The sequence below is a fragment of the Cavia porcellus genome, unplaced genomic scaffold (genome assembly GCF_034190915.1).
Source record: "Cavia porcellus strain 051 isolate PalLab524CR breed Dunkin Hartley unplaced genomic scaffold, mCavPor4.1 scaffold_1, whole genome shotgun sequence".
NCBI classification, from domain to species: Eukaryota; Metazoa; Chordata; class Mammalia; order Rodentia; family Caviidae; genus Cavia; species Cavia porcellus.
In genome coordinates, this window is record NW_026947484.1 from 73,785,237 (window position 1) to 73,804,714 (window position 19,478).

Genomic DNA, 19,478 nt, shown 5'->3' on the forward strand with positions numbered 1-19,478 from the left:
ATAGCTTGGAATGTGTATGTCTCATCTCTCACTGCATCTTTGGCACATGCCATAGTGTCTGGCACTAAGACATCCACCATGCATCTTTTGAGTCAACTGAATAAATAGTGTCAGATTGGTTCACGGCTAAGAAGCCAGTATGATTTCTCCTTAAGGTTACGATTTGACTTCTGTTCACTGTACTAGAGCAAAACCTTGACATAAATAGTGATAATCTGAATCATAAACCAGAGAGGCATCCACCTACATGGAATTTCAGAAAAACAAATAACTATTTTGCATATTGACACTCAAAAATCTATTGGTAAGACACCAAGTAGAAATGATTCATTGCAGTTTACAGGGAAATAATATAGTAAATTCTTACCAAGATCCAAATGATTAATTGAAGGCATTTTGTTTGAAAACATAATTTAAGGAAGAGGGCATTAAACACATGACATGAAAGAAAAAAGAGGGGAAAAAAAGAAATTCATCTTTCTACTTTGTTATATTCTGAGATATTTAAATTTACTTTTAAAAATATCACAGTTGAAAATAGCTACTGTGAGAAGACTCTGGAAGAAGTAACTCCTATCTAAAATAAATCTTCAGTGTATGTTCCATAATATTGTGTTCCACAATATTTCTACTGCACAGTGGAGAGGCTAAAGCATACAATACTATATTGAATATTTCAAAAATATTAGAAGACAACACTTTGAACATTACTACCAGAAAGAAATGGTAAAGGTATGACATAATGGATATGATAAATATCTTTTTTTTAAATTTTATTTAAGGAGAAAAAGAAAAAAAAACAGAAAAAGGGTACCAGTAATAGAATTTCAAAAAAATAAACAATAGGAAATCACTAGTTAATAGATTACATATTGTCATCTTAGAAATAGTTGTTCAAGTTACAAAATTAAAGCATACAAAGTGGACATTCAAACAGTGAGACTGAAAACAGCTTTGTTCAGTGATCCAATTAAAACTCAGTAATATGGTTATCTATCTTATATACTTAAATATACATGCAGTTATATCCTTTAGAGCACTTTCTTTTCTTCTCTTTTTTACAATAACAATTACACCTTTTGGGTTTTATTACTCCCAAGTTCTTGTTACTTTTTCTTTGAAGAGAATAAAACCAAATGTGACATAACAAAACAGAGTCAGTCAAATCAAAAGAATGGACATAGTACATGATGTAAAAACAGAATACAAGGTGATCTTAAAAAGAATTGCCTATCTTAAAAAGAATTGCCTATATCATCAGTTATAATAAAATTTAACAAAACAGTATAGAATATAACCAATAAAACTGAAACATTGGAGACATTACAGGACTTCAAAAGAAGATAATAGTCAAACCAGAATGGGCATCATAGTGAATCTTATTGTCTTCAAAGTTGTTGCCTATACTCTCAAAATTGATACTATCAAGCAAAACAGAATAGGGTAAAATCAATCAAAGCAAGATGGTGAGAGCAATACAGGGCTTCAAATCAAGTTAATAGGAAATCAAAGTGGGTTAGTATAATATATCCTGCTATTTTTTATTTATTTTTTCCTTAACTAAAAAAATAAAAAGTAAAAAAGGAGATTGAGATAAAAGAGGACATAAAAACATAACAGCACAGGTCAGAACATAACAATTTAAGCAACATAGTGTTTCACCACAAGATATCCCGACATAACAGTAGTTACCATAGTGTCTCTTTCCTTGAAATATTTGATTATAACTTCTTATACTGTAGCATCAAACATATCAAGACAATGTAAAACCATTCAAGAGAATGACAGTATTACAGGGTATTTAAAACCAACTAACAGAAAACGAAAAATGGTTTCTATATTATCTCCTTGTCTATAAAAGTTTTGGTTTATACTATCACACATAATAAAATACAGTAAGATACAACATGTTAAGACCGATGGAGACAGAAGAACAAAAGCTTCATGGGGCTTCAAAACAAGATATTAAATCAGCACTAGCTATTATGATGTCTTGTTTTCTCCAAAATAGCTGTTCATACCATCACAGACAATAAAATCAAACAGCTCAAAATAAAACCATTACAATTAATGAATGAAAACATTGTAAGGCTTCAAAGCAATATAATGGGGAATCATGATTACCACATACTTTTATGTATTGTTGTCATTTATTACACTAGGAAAACTATTTGGTATTTATAAATGTGGGTTTGATTTATTTCACTTATGAGTATGGTCTCAAGCTGCGCCCATTTATTTATAAATATCTCAATGTGATCATTCTTTATAGCTGAGTAGTACTCCATTGTATTACGATAAACATCTTGATTTGATTACTTCACTATGTATAATGTAATGAAACACCACACTGTGTCCCTTTAATTATGTACAGTTACCTGACAAAAGTAAACTGAAAAAGGAGGAAAGAGATGTGTACTGAACAAGAGCTGGGTTGACCTGTTTGATGTTGGTTTTCACTGCAGACTTATAAACGAGTCTCTGAGGGACCAGCTACTGGTGACTATACAGAAGACCTTCACATACACCCGAACCCAAGCCCAGCACCTGTTCATCATCCTGATGGAGTGCATGAAGAAGAAGGAATTGGTATGTGATCCCGGGCTGCAGGGACCTCTTCATGCTCCCTTCTGTTGTCTTGAATCATGCACCAGTCTCTTTTTCTGGGCAAGCACATAAACCTCAGGCCCCACTGGCTCCTATAGTTTCCACTCCTAGAGAGCTAACACACATCTTTTTCTGCTTTGGATTTAATGCTGTGTGAAGCAGAGTTTTCGCATCAATTCCTTATGGAGTTCTTCTAAATACTTCTGATGACCTCGACCAAGGGAAATCAGTTTCCTCCTGGGAAATGCTTTTAGTAGATCCTCTCTTACGTGTGGGGGTTCACTTTGCTTGCAAATGGTGAATCACTAACATGTTTTATGTCAGTTGTCTTCAGTGATGAACAACCAAAGTAACATGTTAATCTGTACAGTCGGAAAACAGACACACTCAAGAAATCCCACAAATGTGTGCACAGTGTTTGAAGTGTCTTTTGGTGACTACAGAAACATTTCTTGTATCAGAGGGAACTGCCTTACAAATGTGGTATTACAGGGATCCTCTGTTAGAGTGAACAGAAATAACAAGAGGTAACATTTAATAAGCACTTACTATACACCAGGCAGGCAGCTAAATCTTTCCATGTTTTAACTCACGTGACTTTGCAACTACCCAGATGAGAAAGGTGCAGTCATTACTCTCAACTTCTACATGCTTAGTAAACAAGGAGTAGGACTCAAATTCAGTGGTATTTAATCTCGGGGGAAAGTATTCAGAAATTGCCTTTTGGAAGCCAAGGTATTGAACTGCCCGCTCTGAGCAGGTTCTCATCAGGCCTCAGCAAGCAGAAACTATTTCCAAAGGTCTTCTGAACCCAATCAGTGACCTAATTGGTAAATTATTGAGATTTTAAAAGGTGTTGATTGTATTAAGCAAGACAGGTCTCCAGAAAGCATCTGCGCAGCCTATGTGAGAACCCTTCCAGCAGCTTCCAGGTGTGGAATGACAGAGAGCAGAAGGGGAAACCGCCAATCCTTGGATATCCAGCACCCAAGTGCTTACCCTGGCCAGTAAGCATTTAGGCTGCAGACTTATGACTGCTGTCTCCCGGAGAGCCTGTGTCACCCGGAGACCTGCCCACGTGGCGATCCTCCCAGCTCGAATATGCCAAGCTCACATACTTCCTCCACCAAGTTGCCTGCAACTTGAACTTCCATGAGCCACACCATTTTTTCTCCTGTAGTTTAAGTATTTTTCCAATGCTGAAGCCAAAGCTAACCATGTAAACTTACAAGAATTATCCATTCTGGCGGTCCCACACATTTCCTAGAAAGGCAGTTCTAACACAAGTCTAAGCACAAGCTCAAGCTCATAAAACCAAATGATGCTGAATGAGCTTCTCCAGGTATTTTCTGGAACTGTTCTATTGTATTCCTCCTTATCGCTGATCAGGTTGCTTAATTATGGGTCCTATTTAAAAGGTCAACTGTGCTGTAATTTAATTTATTTATTATAAGAAAGGTGAAGCCTCAAGCCAAGGAAATGCACTCTGAACAAGCAGTAAGTTATTGTTCTATAGCAGGAGAGAAACATTAGAAATTTTTGACATCATAATTACAATTAAAATAATTTCCACTTGTGATAGACTATATGCACAGACAGTACTAAGTATGCTGCAAATCGAGTGGAATGAAGCCAGCGTTTTCTTCTTCTTCCACAGAAGTAAGGAGGGACCAAGACATACCTCACTTAGAGTCAGGATGGTGATGCACCCAGAGCTTGGCTAGGGCTGACTGCTACAAGATACCACCCAGTCACAAGGTGGTAACGATGGTGCACACACAAGGATGCCTTGCATGATGGGACCCTCCTCTTTCACATAGCATGTATATGTCCTTTGATGACGCTTCCAAACTACATGGAATATCATATTTTGAGACCACTATGACCTTTGCCAAGTTCAGCTAAGAGATTTGGCCCTAAGAACTTCTGAGATACCTTTCTTCCTCCATCATCCAATTAGCTTACATCAAAAGATGTCTTACACAGTTTGTAGAATGTACACCTCAAGTCAGTGTGGCCTTGGGGAAAGAGGCCTCGTGGCATCCTGGTAGGGGAAGCAGCTCCACTTGATGTCACCATATGGGGATACCACTGCACTTTCTATTCATTTCATGCAGTTCTTGAAGAAATTCACCTCTCCTCTGATTACTCAAAATCTCTGATCTTTTGAGAAGACATGGCCCCCTAGAAACCAACCTGTGAGATGCTTCCAGCAGTTTTTGTGTCTTAAAAAAAAAAAAAAAAACCTGTCTGCAGTAGTGCATCAACATGAGCACAGATTTAAGGTATCAGAACCTAATGTCCCGTACTCCCTTCTTCCTCAAGCATTATCTGGCCATAAAGAAGATCAAGACGTGAAAAGAGGGCTCCAGTGGCCAGCCACACCTTAACCTTAATCTTGTAAGGAGAAACTATAGTCTCTTCCTTTGCAGAGAACAGTGTCAGCTTTCTCTCTCTGTTACTCCTGGGGCACTTGCCTGCCCTCGAAGCTCCTGCAGAGCTGTCTTCCACCAGTACTGTCAACACACCAGCCCTGGCTGGACGCAGCCCTCCGAGCCCCCAATAAGTCATGACAGCCAACAGAGCAGGGCAACTTCTCATTTACCACTTTCCATGGTTGCACCAATGATGCCCAGCACCCTGTCCTCCCTGCCAGCTGCGGGACCTTTAGGAATCTGTAGTCCTCACTGCCATGTGCCCAAGTGTTTCCCTGTCACTCCCAATCTGAGCACTGTGGTTTCAATTCATCTAGAGAGCTGGGAAAGTCTTGTATTTGTCTTCATTGATAGCCTCTTCTTCTATATTTTCAAATTGTAAGTCACACCTACTTTCCCTTATTCCTGTTTCATATTTTCAATGCTAACCCTGTGTCAGCTAGCTTCTTCCCCTTTAGGGATATTTCTTCACAATATTTGCCTTTCCTTTAATAAACAGAAATTCTCAAGTTTAATGTAAATGTATCAGACATTTTGCATTGAATTTTTTATCTCTTATTTCATAAACACCTATCTAAATATTACAAAGACATTCTCTATTTTCTTCCAAAAAAAAAATCTAGCTTAAGCTTTCACATGAGACCTGTGACCCATCTAGAACTGACTTTTTGCATGTTAAATGGTGTAGAAGATCACATCCATGACTATCTGGCCTGAATCATTTACCAAATGGACCAGTTACAAATGGTCCACCCTCATACTATGTATACCAGATCCATCACAAATCAAGGTTCTATTTACACACATCTGACTTTCCTAATCAGTGTAGTTTAATAAGCCCTCACATGATAGGGAAAGTCACTCTTCCTTGTTATTTCCTCCAGTTTGCCAGCTATTTTAATCCTTTGCTCTTCCATAAACTCTAAGGTCAGTTTGTCAAACTGTACACACATACAATTAGGATTAAAACTGGAAATGAACTGAACTTAAAAGATTCATTCTTCTCATGCTGAACACAAGATCAAAGACTATAAATTGAAACGTCCCCACTTTCTTCTCCTCCATTCCATAAGAGGTAATCTTGATGCAAGCTGTTCTCCTTCTATCTGGTACCAGAGGAAATGGTACCCTGCTTCTTGTAAGTTTATCCAACACAAGCTCCTCATGCCAGCACTCCACACTTCCTGTGGGAACCTGCCCTGGAAACTACATATTTTGGGCAGTAACCCTGTTCAGGCCTCCCATTGTAGTGGGTTCAACCTTTACCTTCCACCTTCCTGAAACACGTGACTCTGCAGTCTTCCACGGACCCTTCAGCTTTCGTGCTTTCCCTTGTCCTTCCATAAAAACAGACTCAAGCTTTGTTCCCAGTGCATTTTTCCTTTGTGTCATATTTTTAAAGAATTTAAAACCTACTGCCATAAGAAATTATGTGAATCTCTCCTTGAAATTCTGTCATTTTTCCTTTATATACTTGACGTTATGCTTCTAGGCTTATAAACTTTTTAAACTAGTTATATTTTATAATGAGTTATTTTCTATTATTCAGCAAACTGGATCATTCCTGTCAATACCTCTGCTTTACATTTCAGTTCATTTGATATTAATATACTTACATCAACGTCTTTCAGTTCATACTTGCCTGGAAAAGAAAGTTACTTTGCTTCTTTATTTTCAACTTTTCTATATGCTAGGTTTTAAGTGAGCTTCTTGAAAAAGACATATAGCTTTTGCTTTATGTCATATTAGAAATTCACTTTTAATTATTTTAATCTATTTGTATGTATTCTGTGCTATAATGTTTTGAGTTTTGTTTTTGTTTTTACATTTTATTCATCATTAAGACAGTCTCACCTTTTGGGTGAGACTCATTTAAATATTTCCTGCAGTGTCCTTTATTTCTGGGTAATACCATTTCCTCCTGCAGGCTTTAACAATGATCTCTTTGGAAATCATTCATGATGCTGTATCTCTGACCCATCCCCACCACCGTCACTGCAACATGTAGCTGGATATCTCACTTAGTTTTCCCATTGTTCCTTTAAAGTTCACATATCTGGAAACAAATCAGTCCTTCCAGTACCCTGACTGCTTCTCTGATGCTGCCCCCAGTCATTTCATTCCTTCAGTCCTGAGATGCTGACCCTTCTTCACCTCACTACACTGCCACCCAGCGGTCATTGCCAAGCCACCTTGATTTTCTTTTGGCAGTGTCTTTGTATTTGCCTCCTCTACTTTGATTCCAGTACCCACCATTCCTTGTCCATCCCTGGGGCCATTGTGATTGGCTGCTACCTGGTCTCCAGAAGAAAACCTTGTTCTCTCCCACACTTTCTGTATAGTGGTCCAGGCTTCATCTTTGGGGTCCCTGGACTGATTGCTTTCCAAGCCCTTCATAAGCTGAATACAGTCTAGAATTTCATTCCCAATTTTTTTACTTTATTTTACCATTTTTTTCACCAAGCAGTTCAGGCTTTCTGAATTCCCAGTTTCCTGGATCTGAAAAGTCATTCTGTTTAAATGCAACTGCAAGCACCCAACTGTGGCATTTCATAATTATCTACTGCAATTTTCAACAGAAAAGTACATTTGTAAGTCTGCAGCTGCCTGGTGGCCTATGTCTAAGCTGTCCATTGGTGGACGTTTTCAGGCAGCATTGTTCACGTAAGGTCCTCGACACTTATTACTAAATGTGTGTAACCTCTGCTAGGATTAGTTGCTAATATAATCCAGAATAAGTAGTAATTATTTTAAATGAGATGCCTGGTGGTAGCTGGCAAAGAAAAGAAAGGAGAGATTTCAGTACTCACTGATTCTGTATTAGAGCAAGTAGATTTTGTTCTTCATCCTTTTTACACAAGTGAAATAGTTACATGCCTTATTTCTTCTTGTAAAGGTAAAATATGAGCCTGCATTTAATTGTTTTGGAAGTTAAAAAGACAGCAACCATCTTGTACTAACATCTCCAAGATGATTTGATTCTGTTATTTGATTAGAAAATATAGGGAAAAAATCTTGAGTTTCAATCCTTTTTATTTCTTAGAGTCTACAGTCCTTTACAGTTTTCCTGCTTGATGGTATTGGTTTTGGTAAATTACTACAATTGTAACAACCACACTGTCATTAACCCTGCCCTACAGTTCCCAAAATAAGACAGTTGTCCAGTGGCTTATTTTGGCTGTTGATTGTGTCTGGAGAATTCATCAGAATGTATTCAAAGTCACAGCCTGAATATAGAAGTACTGTTCTCATCACAATTTGTGACAAAATTAACATCTTAATCTCTTACTTCTTGGGGTTTCTGTAATGTACTTCAAAGCCTCTGTGGGATGGTGCCATGGGCTTCCCACTTACCTCTCTAGAGCTGGTTTTCAATTCCAAGCAAGAGTCTAAATTCAAGAAGCCAACACCAAGACAAGGGTATTAAGTAGGTCTATCTGGTCAACTCAGAATGTAAAGGAAAGAAAAGAAACTGATTATTTCTTAAACATCATCAGTCAAGAGGTTACTGAGGACCTACTCTCTTGGTCCACTTGGAAGGTAAAATATCATACATTGCGTAGCTTATGAACACAAATGTATTGTCCAAATTTCTGAAGGCTGTGAAGAGCAAGATCAAGGTGCCCACAGCTCTGGGGTTCGGTGAAGGGATTCTTACAACCTATGCCTATTGCTTCATTATCATGCAGTGGAGAGGGTGTTCAAGATCCTTCAGGCCTCTTTTACAAGACCACTAATCCCACCCATGAGCCGGAAGCCTTCATGACCTCATCACTTATACTTTCAGTTGTTCATGTGAATGTCCACCTTTCCCTGTGAGCTCTTCTGGGTTCATTCTGTGCTTGATTCATTGACTGTTCTCTCCTGCACTCACTCATGCCTGACTGTGCTTAGTACCATAGCATATGCATATCAGGAAGTAAATCTTCACTTAATGGATGACGGGTGAATGAATACATTTAAATGAATATACACTTAGGGGAGTGATACATATTCAGTATCCATAAATTCTGTTAAAATCTCTACTAATAGTAGCATATCTCCTTAGGGACTTATAGATCTGGTTTATGGACTTAAGATTTGAGTCAGACCCAGGTATTCATGGTTTGGGTCTCTAGGAGGGGATCTGATCTGGTGACTATGAAGAGCTAGCTCTAGATGCAGACATGTGACTTAACCTGACTTCCCAGGATTCTCAGCTTTAAACAGTTACAATGATACTTATTGTCATGGTATCAGGCATGCTTGAAGTTTCCTTCTTTTCTGGGCTAGACTATGTCTTGAATTTAACTCCAGTAATGCAAACGTAAGTATAACAAAAAGAATTAAGACTGAACTCATGATTTCAAATATCCTGTAGCCCCCACCGAATGCAAGGCTAAGAAGTATCCAGAATATTACATGGCTTCTCATTTTCTGCATTATGGTTCAAGACTCCAGAGAGTGGATGGATCTTTCCAAGACACTGGACAATAAATCCAATTCTCTATCTTTTAATAGATTCATAAAAGCCAAGCAAGAATAACATTTCATCTCCTTTTGTAAGTAGACATCCTAGAGTTGAGAAAGACTGAAAAATCCAAGATGTTTCTTACAAAAATAGATGTTTTCAGATTTTTAATAGTACAAGCAAGGGGAAGTCAGTGTTAGCTGGAAGACTGGAGTCCGGCATCATGAAGGAGATGTTCCTGAGGATTGTTTGTGCCCTCCACCCTAGAATTCTGGGGAGAGTTAAGCATTGAACCATGTGTAAAGAATCCTAGCAAAGTATATGGTTCCCTAGGAAGTCCTTGGGAGTTGTTAATTACTATCGCAGTTATTCTACGAGTAACTACAGGAACCAATCAGAATGTAAGCACAGTGGTCTTGTTTTCCCCTGGCATCACTTCTAGTCATAGTTATCACTGTCACTGAGTCACACTGCTCTTCTCTCAGTTTCCATCTTTTCTTCTTCCTCTTCTTAATGGACAAAACCACAAGGGAGAGGAACTATTGCACATGTACCTCCCAGGGGATAATAGAAGAGTATGTCAATGCGTTTAGAAGAAAATCAAAACAATAACCAACTAACAAAGACCTGACCCAGGTTAGAGACCTGAGCATGGCTCACTATGAAAAACTTTTGGTTGCCTCTCTTGCATACAATAGTTATTTTGAGATAATAGGAATATGATTAAAATCAACTCTTAGATTTTCCTGTTTCACACAATTTGTGCAACATATTTCAATAACATATCTATGCAGATACAACTTGTAGATGTGGCACTGTTCATTATTAAACAGTGTTTCCCTGGTAACTTAATGCATCAAAGAAGTCTAATTAGTTTATCTCTTTCAGACCTTCCAGGGTCCTCCGCAATGTCCCAATTAGTTCAAAGTCAAAATACTAAATTTAGAACTCGATTTTGGAAAGTTTTTCAAAACAAAGATTTAAAACTCTTGATCAAAAGGAAATCACGGGTCACTGTGAAATAGTCATTAAATCACAAAGACAAGGATTTCAAAGGAAAATACAAAAAGCTACAGTATAGGAAGAGGAGAATCTCTACCTTTCAATAGAGAAGATCCAGTTTTCTTCAGGGATCAAAAGACTTAATAAGAGCAAATAAACTCTTGTAGAAAGCTTTGTTATTTCAACATAAGGAATCATATTCTAATTTTGCACATTCTTTTATAATAATGCTCCATTCTTAGAAAAACTTATGATCTCTTTCTGATTTTAGCCAGCCTGATCACATATAAAAACGCTTTAACAAGACTGCATAAACCTATCTGCAATCTCAATGATTCAGTTTTATCATTATTTCCTTCATTCTAAAACAACCCTTGAGCGATGTCTAAACTAGAAAAACACTAATCTTTTCCTCAACAATATCAACCACATCATTCATACCTTATAGCTTCACTTACCAAAAGGAAAGACCTTTCTCCTAGGCAGAGATATTTTTAATTTTAATTTCCATATGTTGACTTTTTAAACTCCTAGTAACTTTAATTTCTGGTGAAAACCCAGGAAGCAAGCAATTTTGAACTTACATCAACATTTTGTAGATGAATACCATTTCACTTTAATTAGCAAACATTGAAGCAAGCCTGGAGGTTTGTCTCAACACCAGGTAAATGGCAACAGAAATGACTGTCCTGAGGCTCTCAAATCAACCATGTATCCACTCACAGATATTAATGGTGGTAATAATGACTAGACATCCCCTTTCTTCATAGTACCTAACACAGTTACCAGTCTGCTATGTTGTACTCCGGTGTGTCTTTATCTCTCCTCTGACACTCTGTCACCTCTACCCAGCTGTCATATCCTCTACCTTGACCCCCACCGACACATAGGACATTGTCAGCTGTCCACTAAACAAATATACTTGTTAGCGTTTATAACTACTCAGGGTGCATTTCACATTGTCTCAGCAAAAGCAATGAGCAGCTGTTTTCTTTTCAGAAGAAACTCTAGCAGTAGCCCCAATCATGACAGCTAACTGGAGTCTCCTGACACTCAGGCTCATGGTTACCACACTCTCCCCCTCTAATGCATGACAAAACCAGAACAGCTGAGGAGCAAGCTTCAGCATTTTAACTAAAAGCATCTCAGACCTTTTATACATCTCTACCACTTAATTCAGCCCAGCAAAACTCCAGGACATGAAGCCACTTGAAAAGCATCCTGAAACTTTAAGTTCATCCACAGATTTCTATCCAATTTATATTTACCCTGTTCACTCCTTAACAATTATGCTTGAATTATTCATTACAGGAAACTAAATATTGAGGAGCTTGAGTTTGATTCCTAGTACCACAAGCAAAAACAAAAAAATAAAATTAAATAAATTTACCTCATTTATTTACAGGCAGGGCATCCAAAGGAACTCAGACATTATCAGTACCTTGCAAATTAATTCTCAATCATAAGTTAAGGTTAGAGAGGAACCTTTCACCACACCCAGAGGGACCTGGTTATAAGCTATCTTTTCTTCTAGGGGCCTAAACGTCTTTCCCCAAAACCGCTAACTGAGGATCTGCCTTCTTCTCCTGCCCCTGACATTTCTCTCCTTACTCCAGGCAGATGAGTCAAAGGCTCTAACCCTTTTCTTGATGGGCCTGCTGTGTTAGTCACTTTCCCAGCCCCAAATACACTACACCTGCAACTTGAAGACGACAAGGCATAATTTGGTTCATGGTTTCAGAGGGTTCAGCCACGATGGGCGGTCTCCAAGGCAGAAACAGCATGGCAGAAGCACTTGGTGGAGGAAAGCTGGCTGCCAGAAAGCAGAGAAAGAGGAGGAGCCAGAGACAGGAAGTCACGCCTCTGTGATCCACCCCTGACAGCACAGTGCACCTCCAAAACTCATCAGTGGGTAGTTCATCCAATGAGGACAGTGCCCCCAAGAGTCCCACTTCTGACCACTTAGGATATTTGGGGCACATTTTAGCCGTGCGCCATAACTGCTATCCTAAATGACTGCTAGCTAAGCCACTCATTTGATCAAACTTCAGGCCCAAACACCATCACCTGCCATGACAAACATCAGAGGAAAGCCCCATAAGGCAAAACAGCCAGGGAAGAGGCTGGTCACTTAGACCCAAACCTTTTTGCCTTCTCTGTTGTAAATATTTTTTATTTCAAATTTATTGGTACGTTGTAAGTATACATAATGATTACATTCATCATAGTGCCTGTACATGATATAACTGGATCCTTTTTTATCCCCAGTCCCCTACCTGACCTTCAACCCTTTTCCCCTCATTTACAAAAACTTTCTTTCCATTTTTTCATTTTGTTTTCTTTTCCTTTCCTTCCTTTCTCCCTCCCCTCTCGCTGGTTCCCCTTCCCATTTGAACATTTTCTTCCTATTTCATAATATCTATTCTACATTTTGGTCTTTATACATGGAATACTATTTTGCCATAAGGAAGAACAAGTTTGATATTCTTAGCTAAATGGATGCACCTTAAGACCATGGACTTAAATGAAAAATCAAACACATGTGTAAATTCTACGTTGTTTCTCTTGTGTGAGAAACCAAAAGTGTAAATAAGGGCCAAAATGTTGTAAATATTTCTAATGAGTGTATCCTTCCTTTCCTCCCAGTACAGGACACTTAATAAATGCAGACCTCTACACAAAACTGAGTTTCCTTTGCTTTTAAAAGCAGGTCTCAAAGAGCAAAAATAGACAGCTTCCAGCCTATCCTGTGTTCTAACTAAACTACTAAGGCCAGGCAGGGCTCATTCACAGCAGAGCATACAGAGCATCTTCCATGCCAGAATAAGTCACCTTTCCTTCTAGCTCTAGCTGAAGATTTCAACCAAAGCATAAACATGACTGAAGAAGCTGACCTCATTGCTTTAAGGGCTGGCCGTCTATAACATTTTTCTTACCTCATTTAACCTTCTAAAGGCCTCTCTCTGCTAATTTTGTGTCCCTCTGAGCAGGTTTAAATTCTTTATGTCCAGCATCCCAGTTAAGACTTTTTTATTGTGGTCACTGAAATTCCAAGTTTTGCCATAGAAAAAGCATGTGCTCTGAGCCATGAAATTGGCTGGAGTTCCTGTCCAGTTTCTGTGTGACTGAGACCCACCACCAAGTCCCAAATGGTCACTGCATGTCCTCTCACAGGACAAACCGGTCCTGTTTCCCTCCTAAGACTACATGGGCTCTCTGAGTAGATACTAACCTGGATGGAGATCCGGAGGGTGAAGTTCCAGAGAGTGGGGTGCCATGTGCCCCGATTCAGAGAAACCATCGTTTCCTGTCTTCTAGTAACCTCGCCTGCTTCCATAGAAGTCAGTTTTTCCTCTGACCATGTCAGACACCTGAGGCCTCACCTGCAACACCCACTCCTAGTTCTTCTGTAACTTCCAAACCTCCTAAGGGATAGAATTTGCTCAGAAGATTCACAACAGTGCATCAAACTCTGAGATAATCACCCACCACCCTCTTGGCAGCAGGAAAACGGCAACACACACACACACACACACACACACACACACACACACTCTTCTACTTCTTGACTGAGGGCCGCAGGGCTGCTGCTGCTCTACTTCAGGTCTTGCTAACGACACCAACTAGGGGCTGGGGATTTAGCTCAGTGGCATAAGTGCCTGTGTTGCAGGCAGTCATGAGTTTGATCCCCGGTACCGATAGAAAAGAAAAAGACAAAAAAAAAAACTTGTTAATAAAAGGGAAATCCCTCCTGTAATCCTAGCATTTGGGGAGGCTAAAGCAGGAAGATCACAAATTCAAGCCCAAGCTGGGCATCTTAGCCACTTACTGAAATTCTAGCTCAAAAAAGAAAGAATTAAATTGCAGGGGGGACGTGTAAGGCCCTGCTTGAACCCCTAGTGCCATAAAAAAGGAAAAAGTCCTTAGATCAATTAAATTTAGTAGTCTTTGAAGAAAGAAAAACAAAGCAAACAAACAAAAGACCCCCAGCTTACAAAGAGGACAGTCCCAGAACCACAGAAAGCTCTGAAAACTCCAGTGATAACAGAGTAAACAACTTAATTGGCTACACCTAGCCAATGTACCAGTCAATTGATTACAGCTTAACTGCTTATAAGTTAGTTGGCTCCAGGGCCTCTACAAACAGCCACCCTCAATTACTGTGACCAAACTCTGTATTGGTTATCTGTTGGGCCCTGAGGAGGTGGTCAGTTCAAATCCACAGCCCTCCTCCAATCTAATTTAACACATAATACCAGATAAGCCAAAAAGACCTCCTCTAGCCCTAAGAGAGAGGTTGTTATAACTGTACAGGGATCTCTGAGTCATGGAGTTGTGGGTCATTTAAAAACTGTCCCCTCCAGTGCAATGTTTGGGAAGAAATAGAAATGTATTTTGAGATAGTTGCTGAATTATACTGAACTGTTTTTTAAATCTTATTGAAAAGTCTTCTTAATAGCATCATTTAAATCTGAGCATTTTAAATGCCATTCAGGGTGTTTTGAGAGCCTCAGCTAAGTTGGGATTCTAGAACCAGGGCAGTTAGCAACCCTGCCCTGAAGGGCAGTTGATGTATTTACAGTGTGACTTTCGTGGGATAGTTCTTTCACCTGGCTGGAACCCAATGCCCAATCTGGAGTCCTTCACACAAGGAATGTGTTCATACTGGCAGAAGCTGTTGTGGCTCTTCTCCGGGGCCCTGACCAGTCCACACCTGCCAAACCATCACTTTGGCACGAGGAGGCTGACTTTGTCCTCCCCAGCCATTCCAACAGGCATCTCAATTAAATAAGTAAATAAAACCTGGCCAAGGGCAGCCCTAGTGCAGGGGAGGTGAACTATGGCATGCATGCTGCCACAGGCTGTTCGTTACTATTGAACAGTCTAAAAGGTTCTCCATCACCGAGCCAGCTTTTCTGAGGGAAGGCACAGATTCAGTTCATCATTGCAATAGGAATAGAGTTCGAAACTATCATCATATGCAGCTGTTACAAAGAGGATGGGAGCATGGTTCTTTATACCATGGTTACATGTGGCAGGAAAGAGCCAGAGGGAGAACAAAGCCTGTGAGTCACTAAATTCACAGGCGAATCTCTAAATGATCCCTAAGGGAAGAAGGAAAGCTGGAACTCAGTTGACTAAGCAAGAGAGCTGCCTCTAAGTTCTTATCTTTAGACACTGGCTTGAGGCCTCTGGGCAAGGTGTAGACCTGGAGATTGTGTCTAGGATGGTGGAGCCCTTCAAGTACGAAAAAGTTAAATTTGTCTTCAGAATGGACACCAAGATAACAAAAACTTGTAAGCATTTCCTACAGAGGCAGCATGGCTGGATTAAAAGCATTTTCCAACATGCAGTAGGAAGCCAAGAAACTTTTAGAGCTTCTGAAACTCAGATGATTCAACGTCACCCAACATTCCTTGAATAAGGAGAATACAGGCTTCAGAGTTCATTTGCCTGCTTCAAGTTCCATGTCTACCACATAATTCAAAATATTGGAAAATTAGTTTACATCCAGAGGCCTTGCTTTTGTCCTCCTAAAAAGCAAGGTAGCAATATATAAATTGCAAGATTAATTATAAGTACTAAAGTAATATATGCAAAGGCCACAAAAGGACTCAATAGAGAATTTATTGTACCTTATGAAGGTGATGTTTGTGAAGCACTTTAGGGTTAGCGAAGTCATCTTTATATTATCATATTTGATCAAAAATTGATCTTGCTGAATTCAGCATTCATATCTCCGAGACACTACGATTTCAACAGGCCCAGTGTTAGTTAGTAGATGATAACCTTGGACGTGAGCTAGCAGCATCTTCGTACAAATCCTGAGTTCTTCCCACCATGGTCCAGCTGATTCCATTCTAAATATCAAGGATAACAAAGTTAAATTCACTTTAAAGTAGAAGCCCATTTTCTCTCATTCATTCCTGGAATGATCTGAACATTTATTAAACTGTGAGATTCCCTTGTTGGTTGGTACTCCTAGAAAGCACCCCATTACCCACCCATGCATTAGGCATTATATTTCTATGAGGAGATAGTAAACATACTATCTAGATCAGCCCCCTATTTTTTTTCAAATTTTACTAAAATTAAAAAGAAACTTAAAGGAAATGTCATTTATACAATTTCTTGCCAAGACTTCTGCCTTAATCACTTTTGTGTGGCTAGAATGAAATACCCAACATTTACAATTTAAAGGGGAAGAAGTTTATTTCAGGTTACAGTTTTAGGGGTTGAGTCCACGATAAGGTGGCTCCAAGGAAGAAACACATGGCAGAGGGGCCTGGCAGAGGAAAACTGCTCATGTCACAGTGACCAGGAAACAGAAGGAAAGCAGGAGCTTGGAACAAGAAGACACCCTCTCGCAGCATGTCTCCTAGGGGCCCTCCCCTTATTACCAGACCCGTATTCAAACATAAAACTTTTGGGAAATACTTTAGATCCAAACCATAACAGCCAACAATAACATGTGGTGTGTATCATGCGTAATGATGCTGTATAATATACACATTTCTGTTGTACTTCTTGTGTCATTTGAGTTGCCTAACTGTGAGGCAAGAATTATGTCTAGTTTTTTCTACTAACCAAAGCAATAAAACAGATTGGGGAAGACAACAGAAGTGAGCAGCAAATACGCATTCGATTTCCCACTTCGCTGTCCAGACCTCAGGCTCTTTCCCAGCTAATGAAAATGCACAGGATTGTAATGCTTCTGACCTTTATCAGCCATTTAAAAAAAGTATACCAGAGGCAATGGAAAAATATGATAAAAATACTCTTTTCCTGAGAAAATTAAATAAAAATAATACAATAAATAGAATACAAGTAATACGCATTAAAAACACATACTATTGTATAATTTTACTCCCTTAAAAGCTGACTTACTAAATAATATAAGGAAAATTAGTGATTTGAATTCAACTCTGGGAATGTCCTCCTACACATTGGGGTGACTGTGAGACCATCCATGTCACCTTTACTCTGCATTCCTTTCTGCCCCCCAGGCCAGGATCCTGCCGTGACCTCTTAGATGCTCTGTCTCTGCTGATCTCACCACACCCTCAGTCTCTCTACCCCCACAAACATATGTCTGCTGAACAGCTGCCTTCAGAAAAACAGCTCAGTAACATGCCACCCCGTCAAGAAACCCCATAAATCACATTGCCTTCATAAATCATGTTAGGTGAAATGTAAATTCATATTTTTATTTTTGGTGGATTCCCCAGGTACAAAGAGAAGAATAAAACCTTTCCAACACTTTCATTTGTATCATGCAGGAGAAATGCACATCATTGAATTGCTGCTAACATATTAAATTCACTGCGCCCTGTGACCGCACAAGCAGCAGGATGGATGCACCAGCCCCACCCCATAGTCTATTCCCAATAGGCATTTTTCTTTTATACGGGAGCCAGTGTTTTCTCACCAGTCAGAACAATAACAATTCTTAGCCTGAAGTTCACAAGCAATTCAAAGTCTTTAAGGAGTTCTATGAATCCTCTGAAAATATATGCAACATTTCATGAAAAAAAAAAAACGCACAGTTCTCAGATTCCCAAGAGTTAGGACCACTGCACTAGGGAACTCTCCATGGTGGCCAGCAAACATCACAGAAGCTGCGAACATTCCCTGAACTTCTCAGAGATGCACATGAGCCATTTAGGTATGGATTCACTGTTTCCCAAGCAGTTGCAGGTATATGAACCACATTTCTCATTAACAGTTTTTGGAGAGGTAATCTCCACTATGCTAAAAAGTCAATCATGCATTTCAGAAAATCATCAACTTAGGCATAGGCTATGACCTAGTGGTCTATTTAGTATCAGAGTCTATTTTCTGATAAAATGAAGTTAAGAAATTTAGCAAAATTTTCATTTGCTGCAAAGAAACTGAGAGAAAACAAAAAATGTAGGCAGTGGCTGAGCACAGAGCACCAGAGGCGAGCCAAGCAAACAAGTTGTTGAGACCAGAAGCAAGGCCAGTCCAGCAGGAGTCTGGCCTTGGTATTCTTCCCTGTTAACTACGGCACAGAGAGCTCTGAGACTGTTTCCGCTTTCAGTGATCTCAGCAAAGCATCCATACCTTGCATTTTGGTCCTGTCACACCCCTCCCCAGCCCCTGTTCCATTTTTTTCAGTAAGTATGAATAAAGAGGCAGACCATGCTGGGTTGTCACTGCCTCTCCATCAGAGAGGTCAGGCCCCACTCTTTCATTGTTTTAATTTATTTCAGTTCTCTAACCCTTTCCCAATGACACTTCATTTGACTAAAAGTCACAGGCCTAAAATTTGAAAATCATTGCTCCAAAACTGCCATTTCCCAATTTATTGCCTCCATTCTCTTCCAATTTCACAAACTCCATTCAAACCACGTATTGTATTGTTTTTGACCCCACTGTGTTTTGGGGAAGTGGAAGGCTGAGGGGAAAATAAGAGGGAACTAAAAAGGCCATTAGCACGCACAACTTATCTGTAGAAGATGCGTCTGAAAATAAGAGGCCTATTGCTGTCTCCTTAGTGCTAAGAATGCATATAAAATACTCCCTATCATTAGAGCCCATTCCCCCACACCTCCTTCTATATCACTGTGGTTTCCCCCAGGTCATTTACCTGACGTTGGTCACATATTTCCCAATATATGCTTCTCCTAATTTATTATCTGCCTTCGCCAAGTTCAAACTTTGATCTGAGCGAAGTAGCCTAAGGGTGTGGGGGGAGAGCCAGGCATGTTCTGAAGACTCTGCTATCATTATCTATCATTTATCTTTGGGTTTTATCTGGTTCAGTCATCTTCCATCTTGACTCTTTAAATATTTGCCTCCTTTACATTAAATAGTATTTTCCTTTCTCTCTCTCTCTCTCTCTCTCTCTCTCTCTCTCTCTCTCTCTCTGTGTGTGTGTGTGTGTGTGTGTGTGTGTGTGTGTGTGTGGTACTAATGTTTGAACCCAGGGCTTTCACACTGAACTACATCCCCAACCATTT

At 39.4% G+C, this 19,478-nt stretch overlaps 1 protein-coding gene across 41 annotated transcripts in view; it reads left to right on the forward strand.

Annotated features, from left to right (window-relative positions):
* Window positions 1-19,478, forward strand: part of Trpm3 (transient receptor potential cation channel subfamily M member 3) — a 764,333-nt gene that overhangs the window by 583,517 nt on the left and 161,338 nt on the right. For all 41 annotated transcript variants that reach the window (XM_063249808.1, XM_063249797.1, XM_063249827.1 and 38 more), the window contains one exon: window positions 2,466-2,589. In XM_063249808.1, coding sequence (XP_063105878.1) covers window positions 2,466-2,589 — 124 coding nt within the window. The remainder of the gene's footprint in view (window positions 1-2,465; window positions 2,590-19,478) is intronic.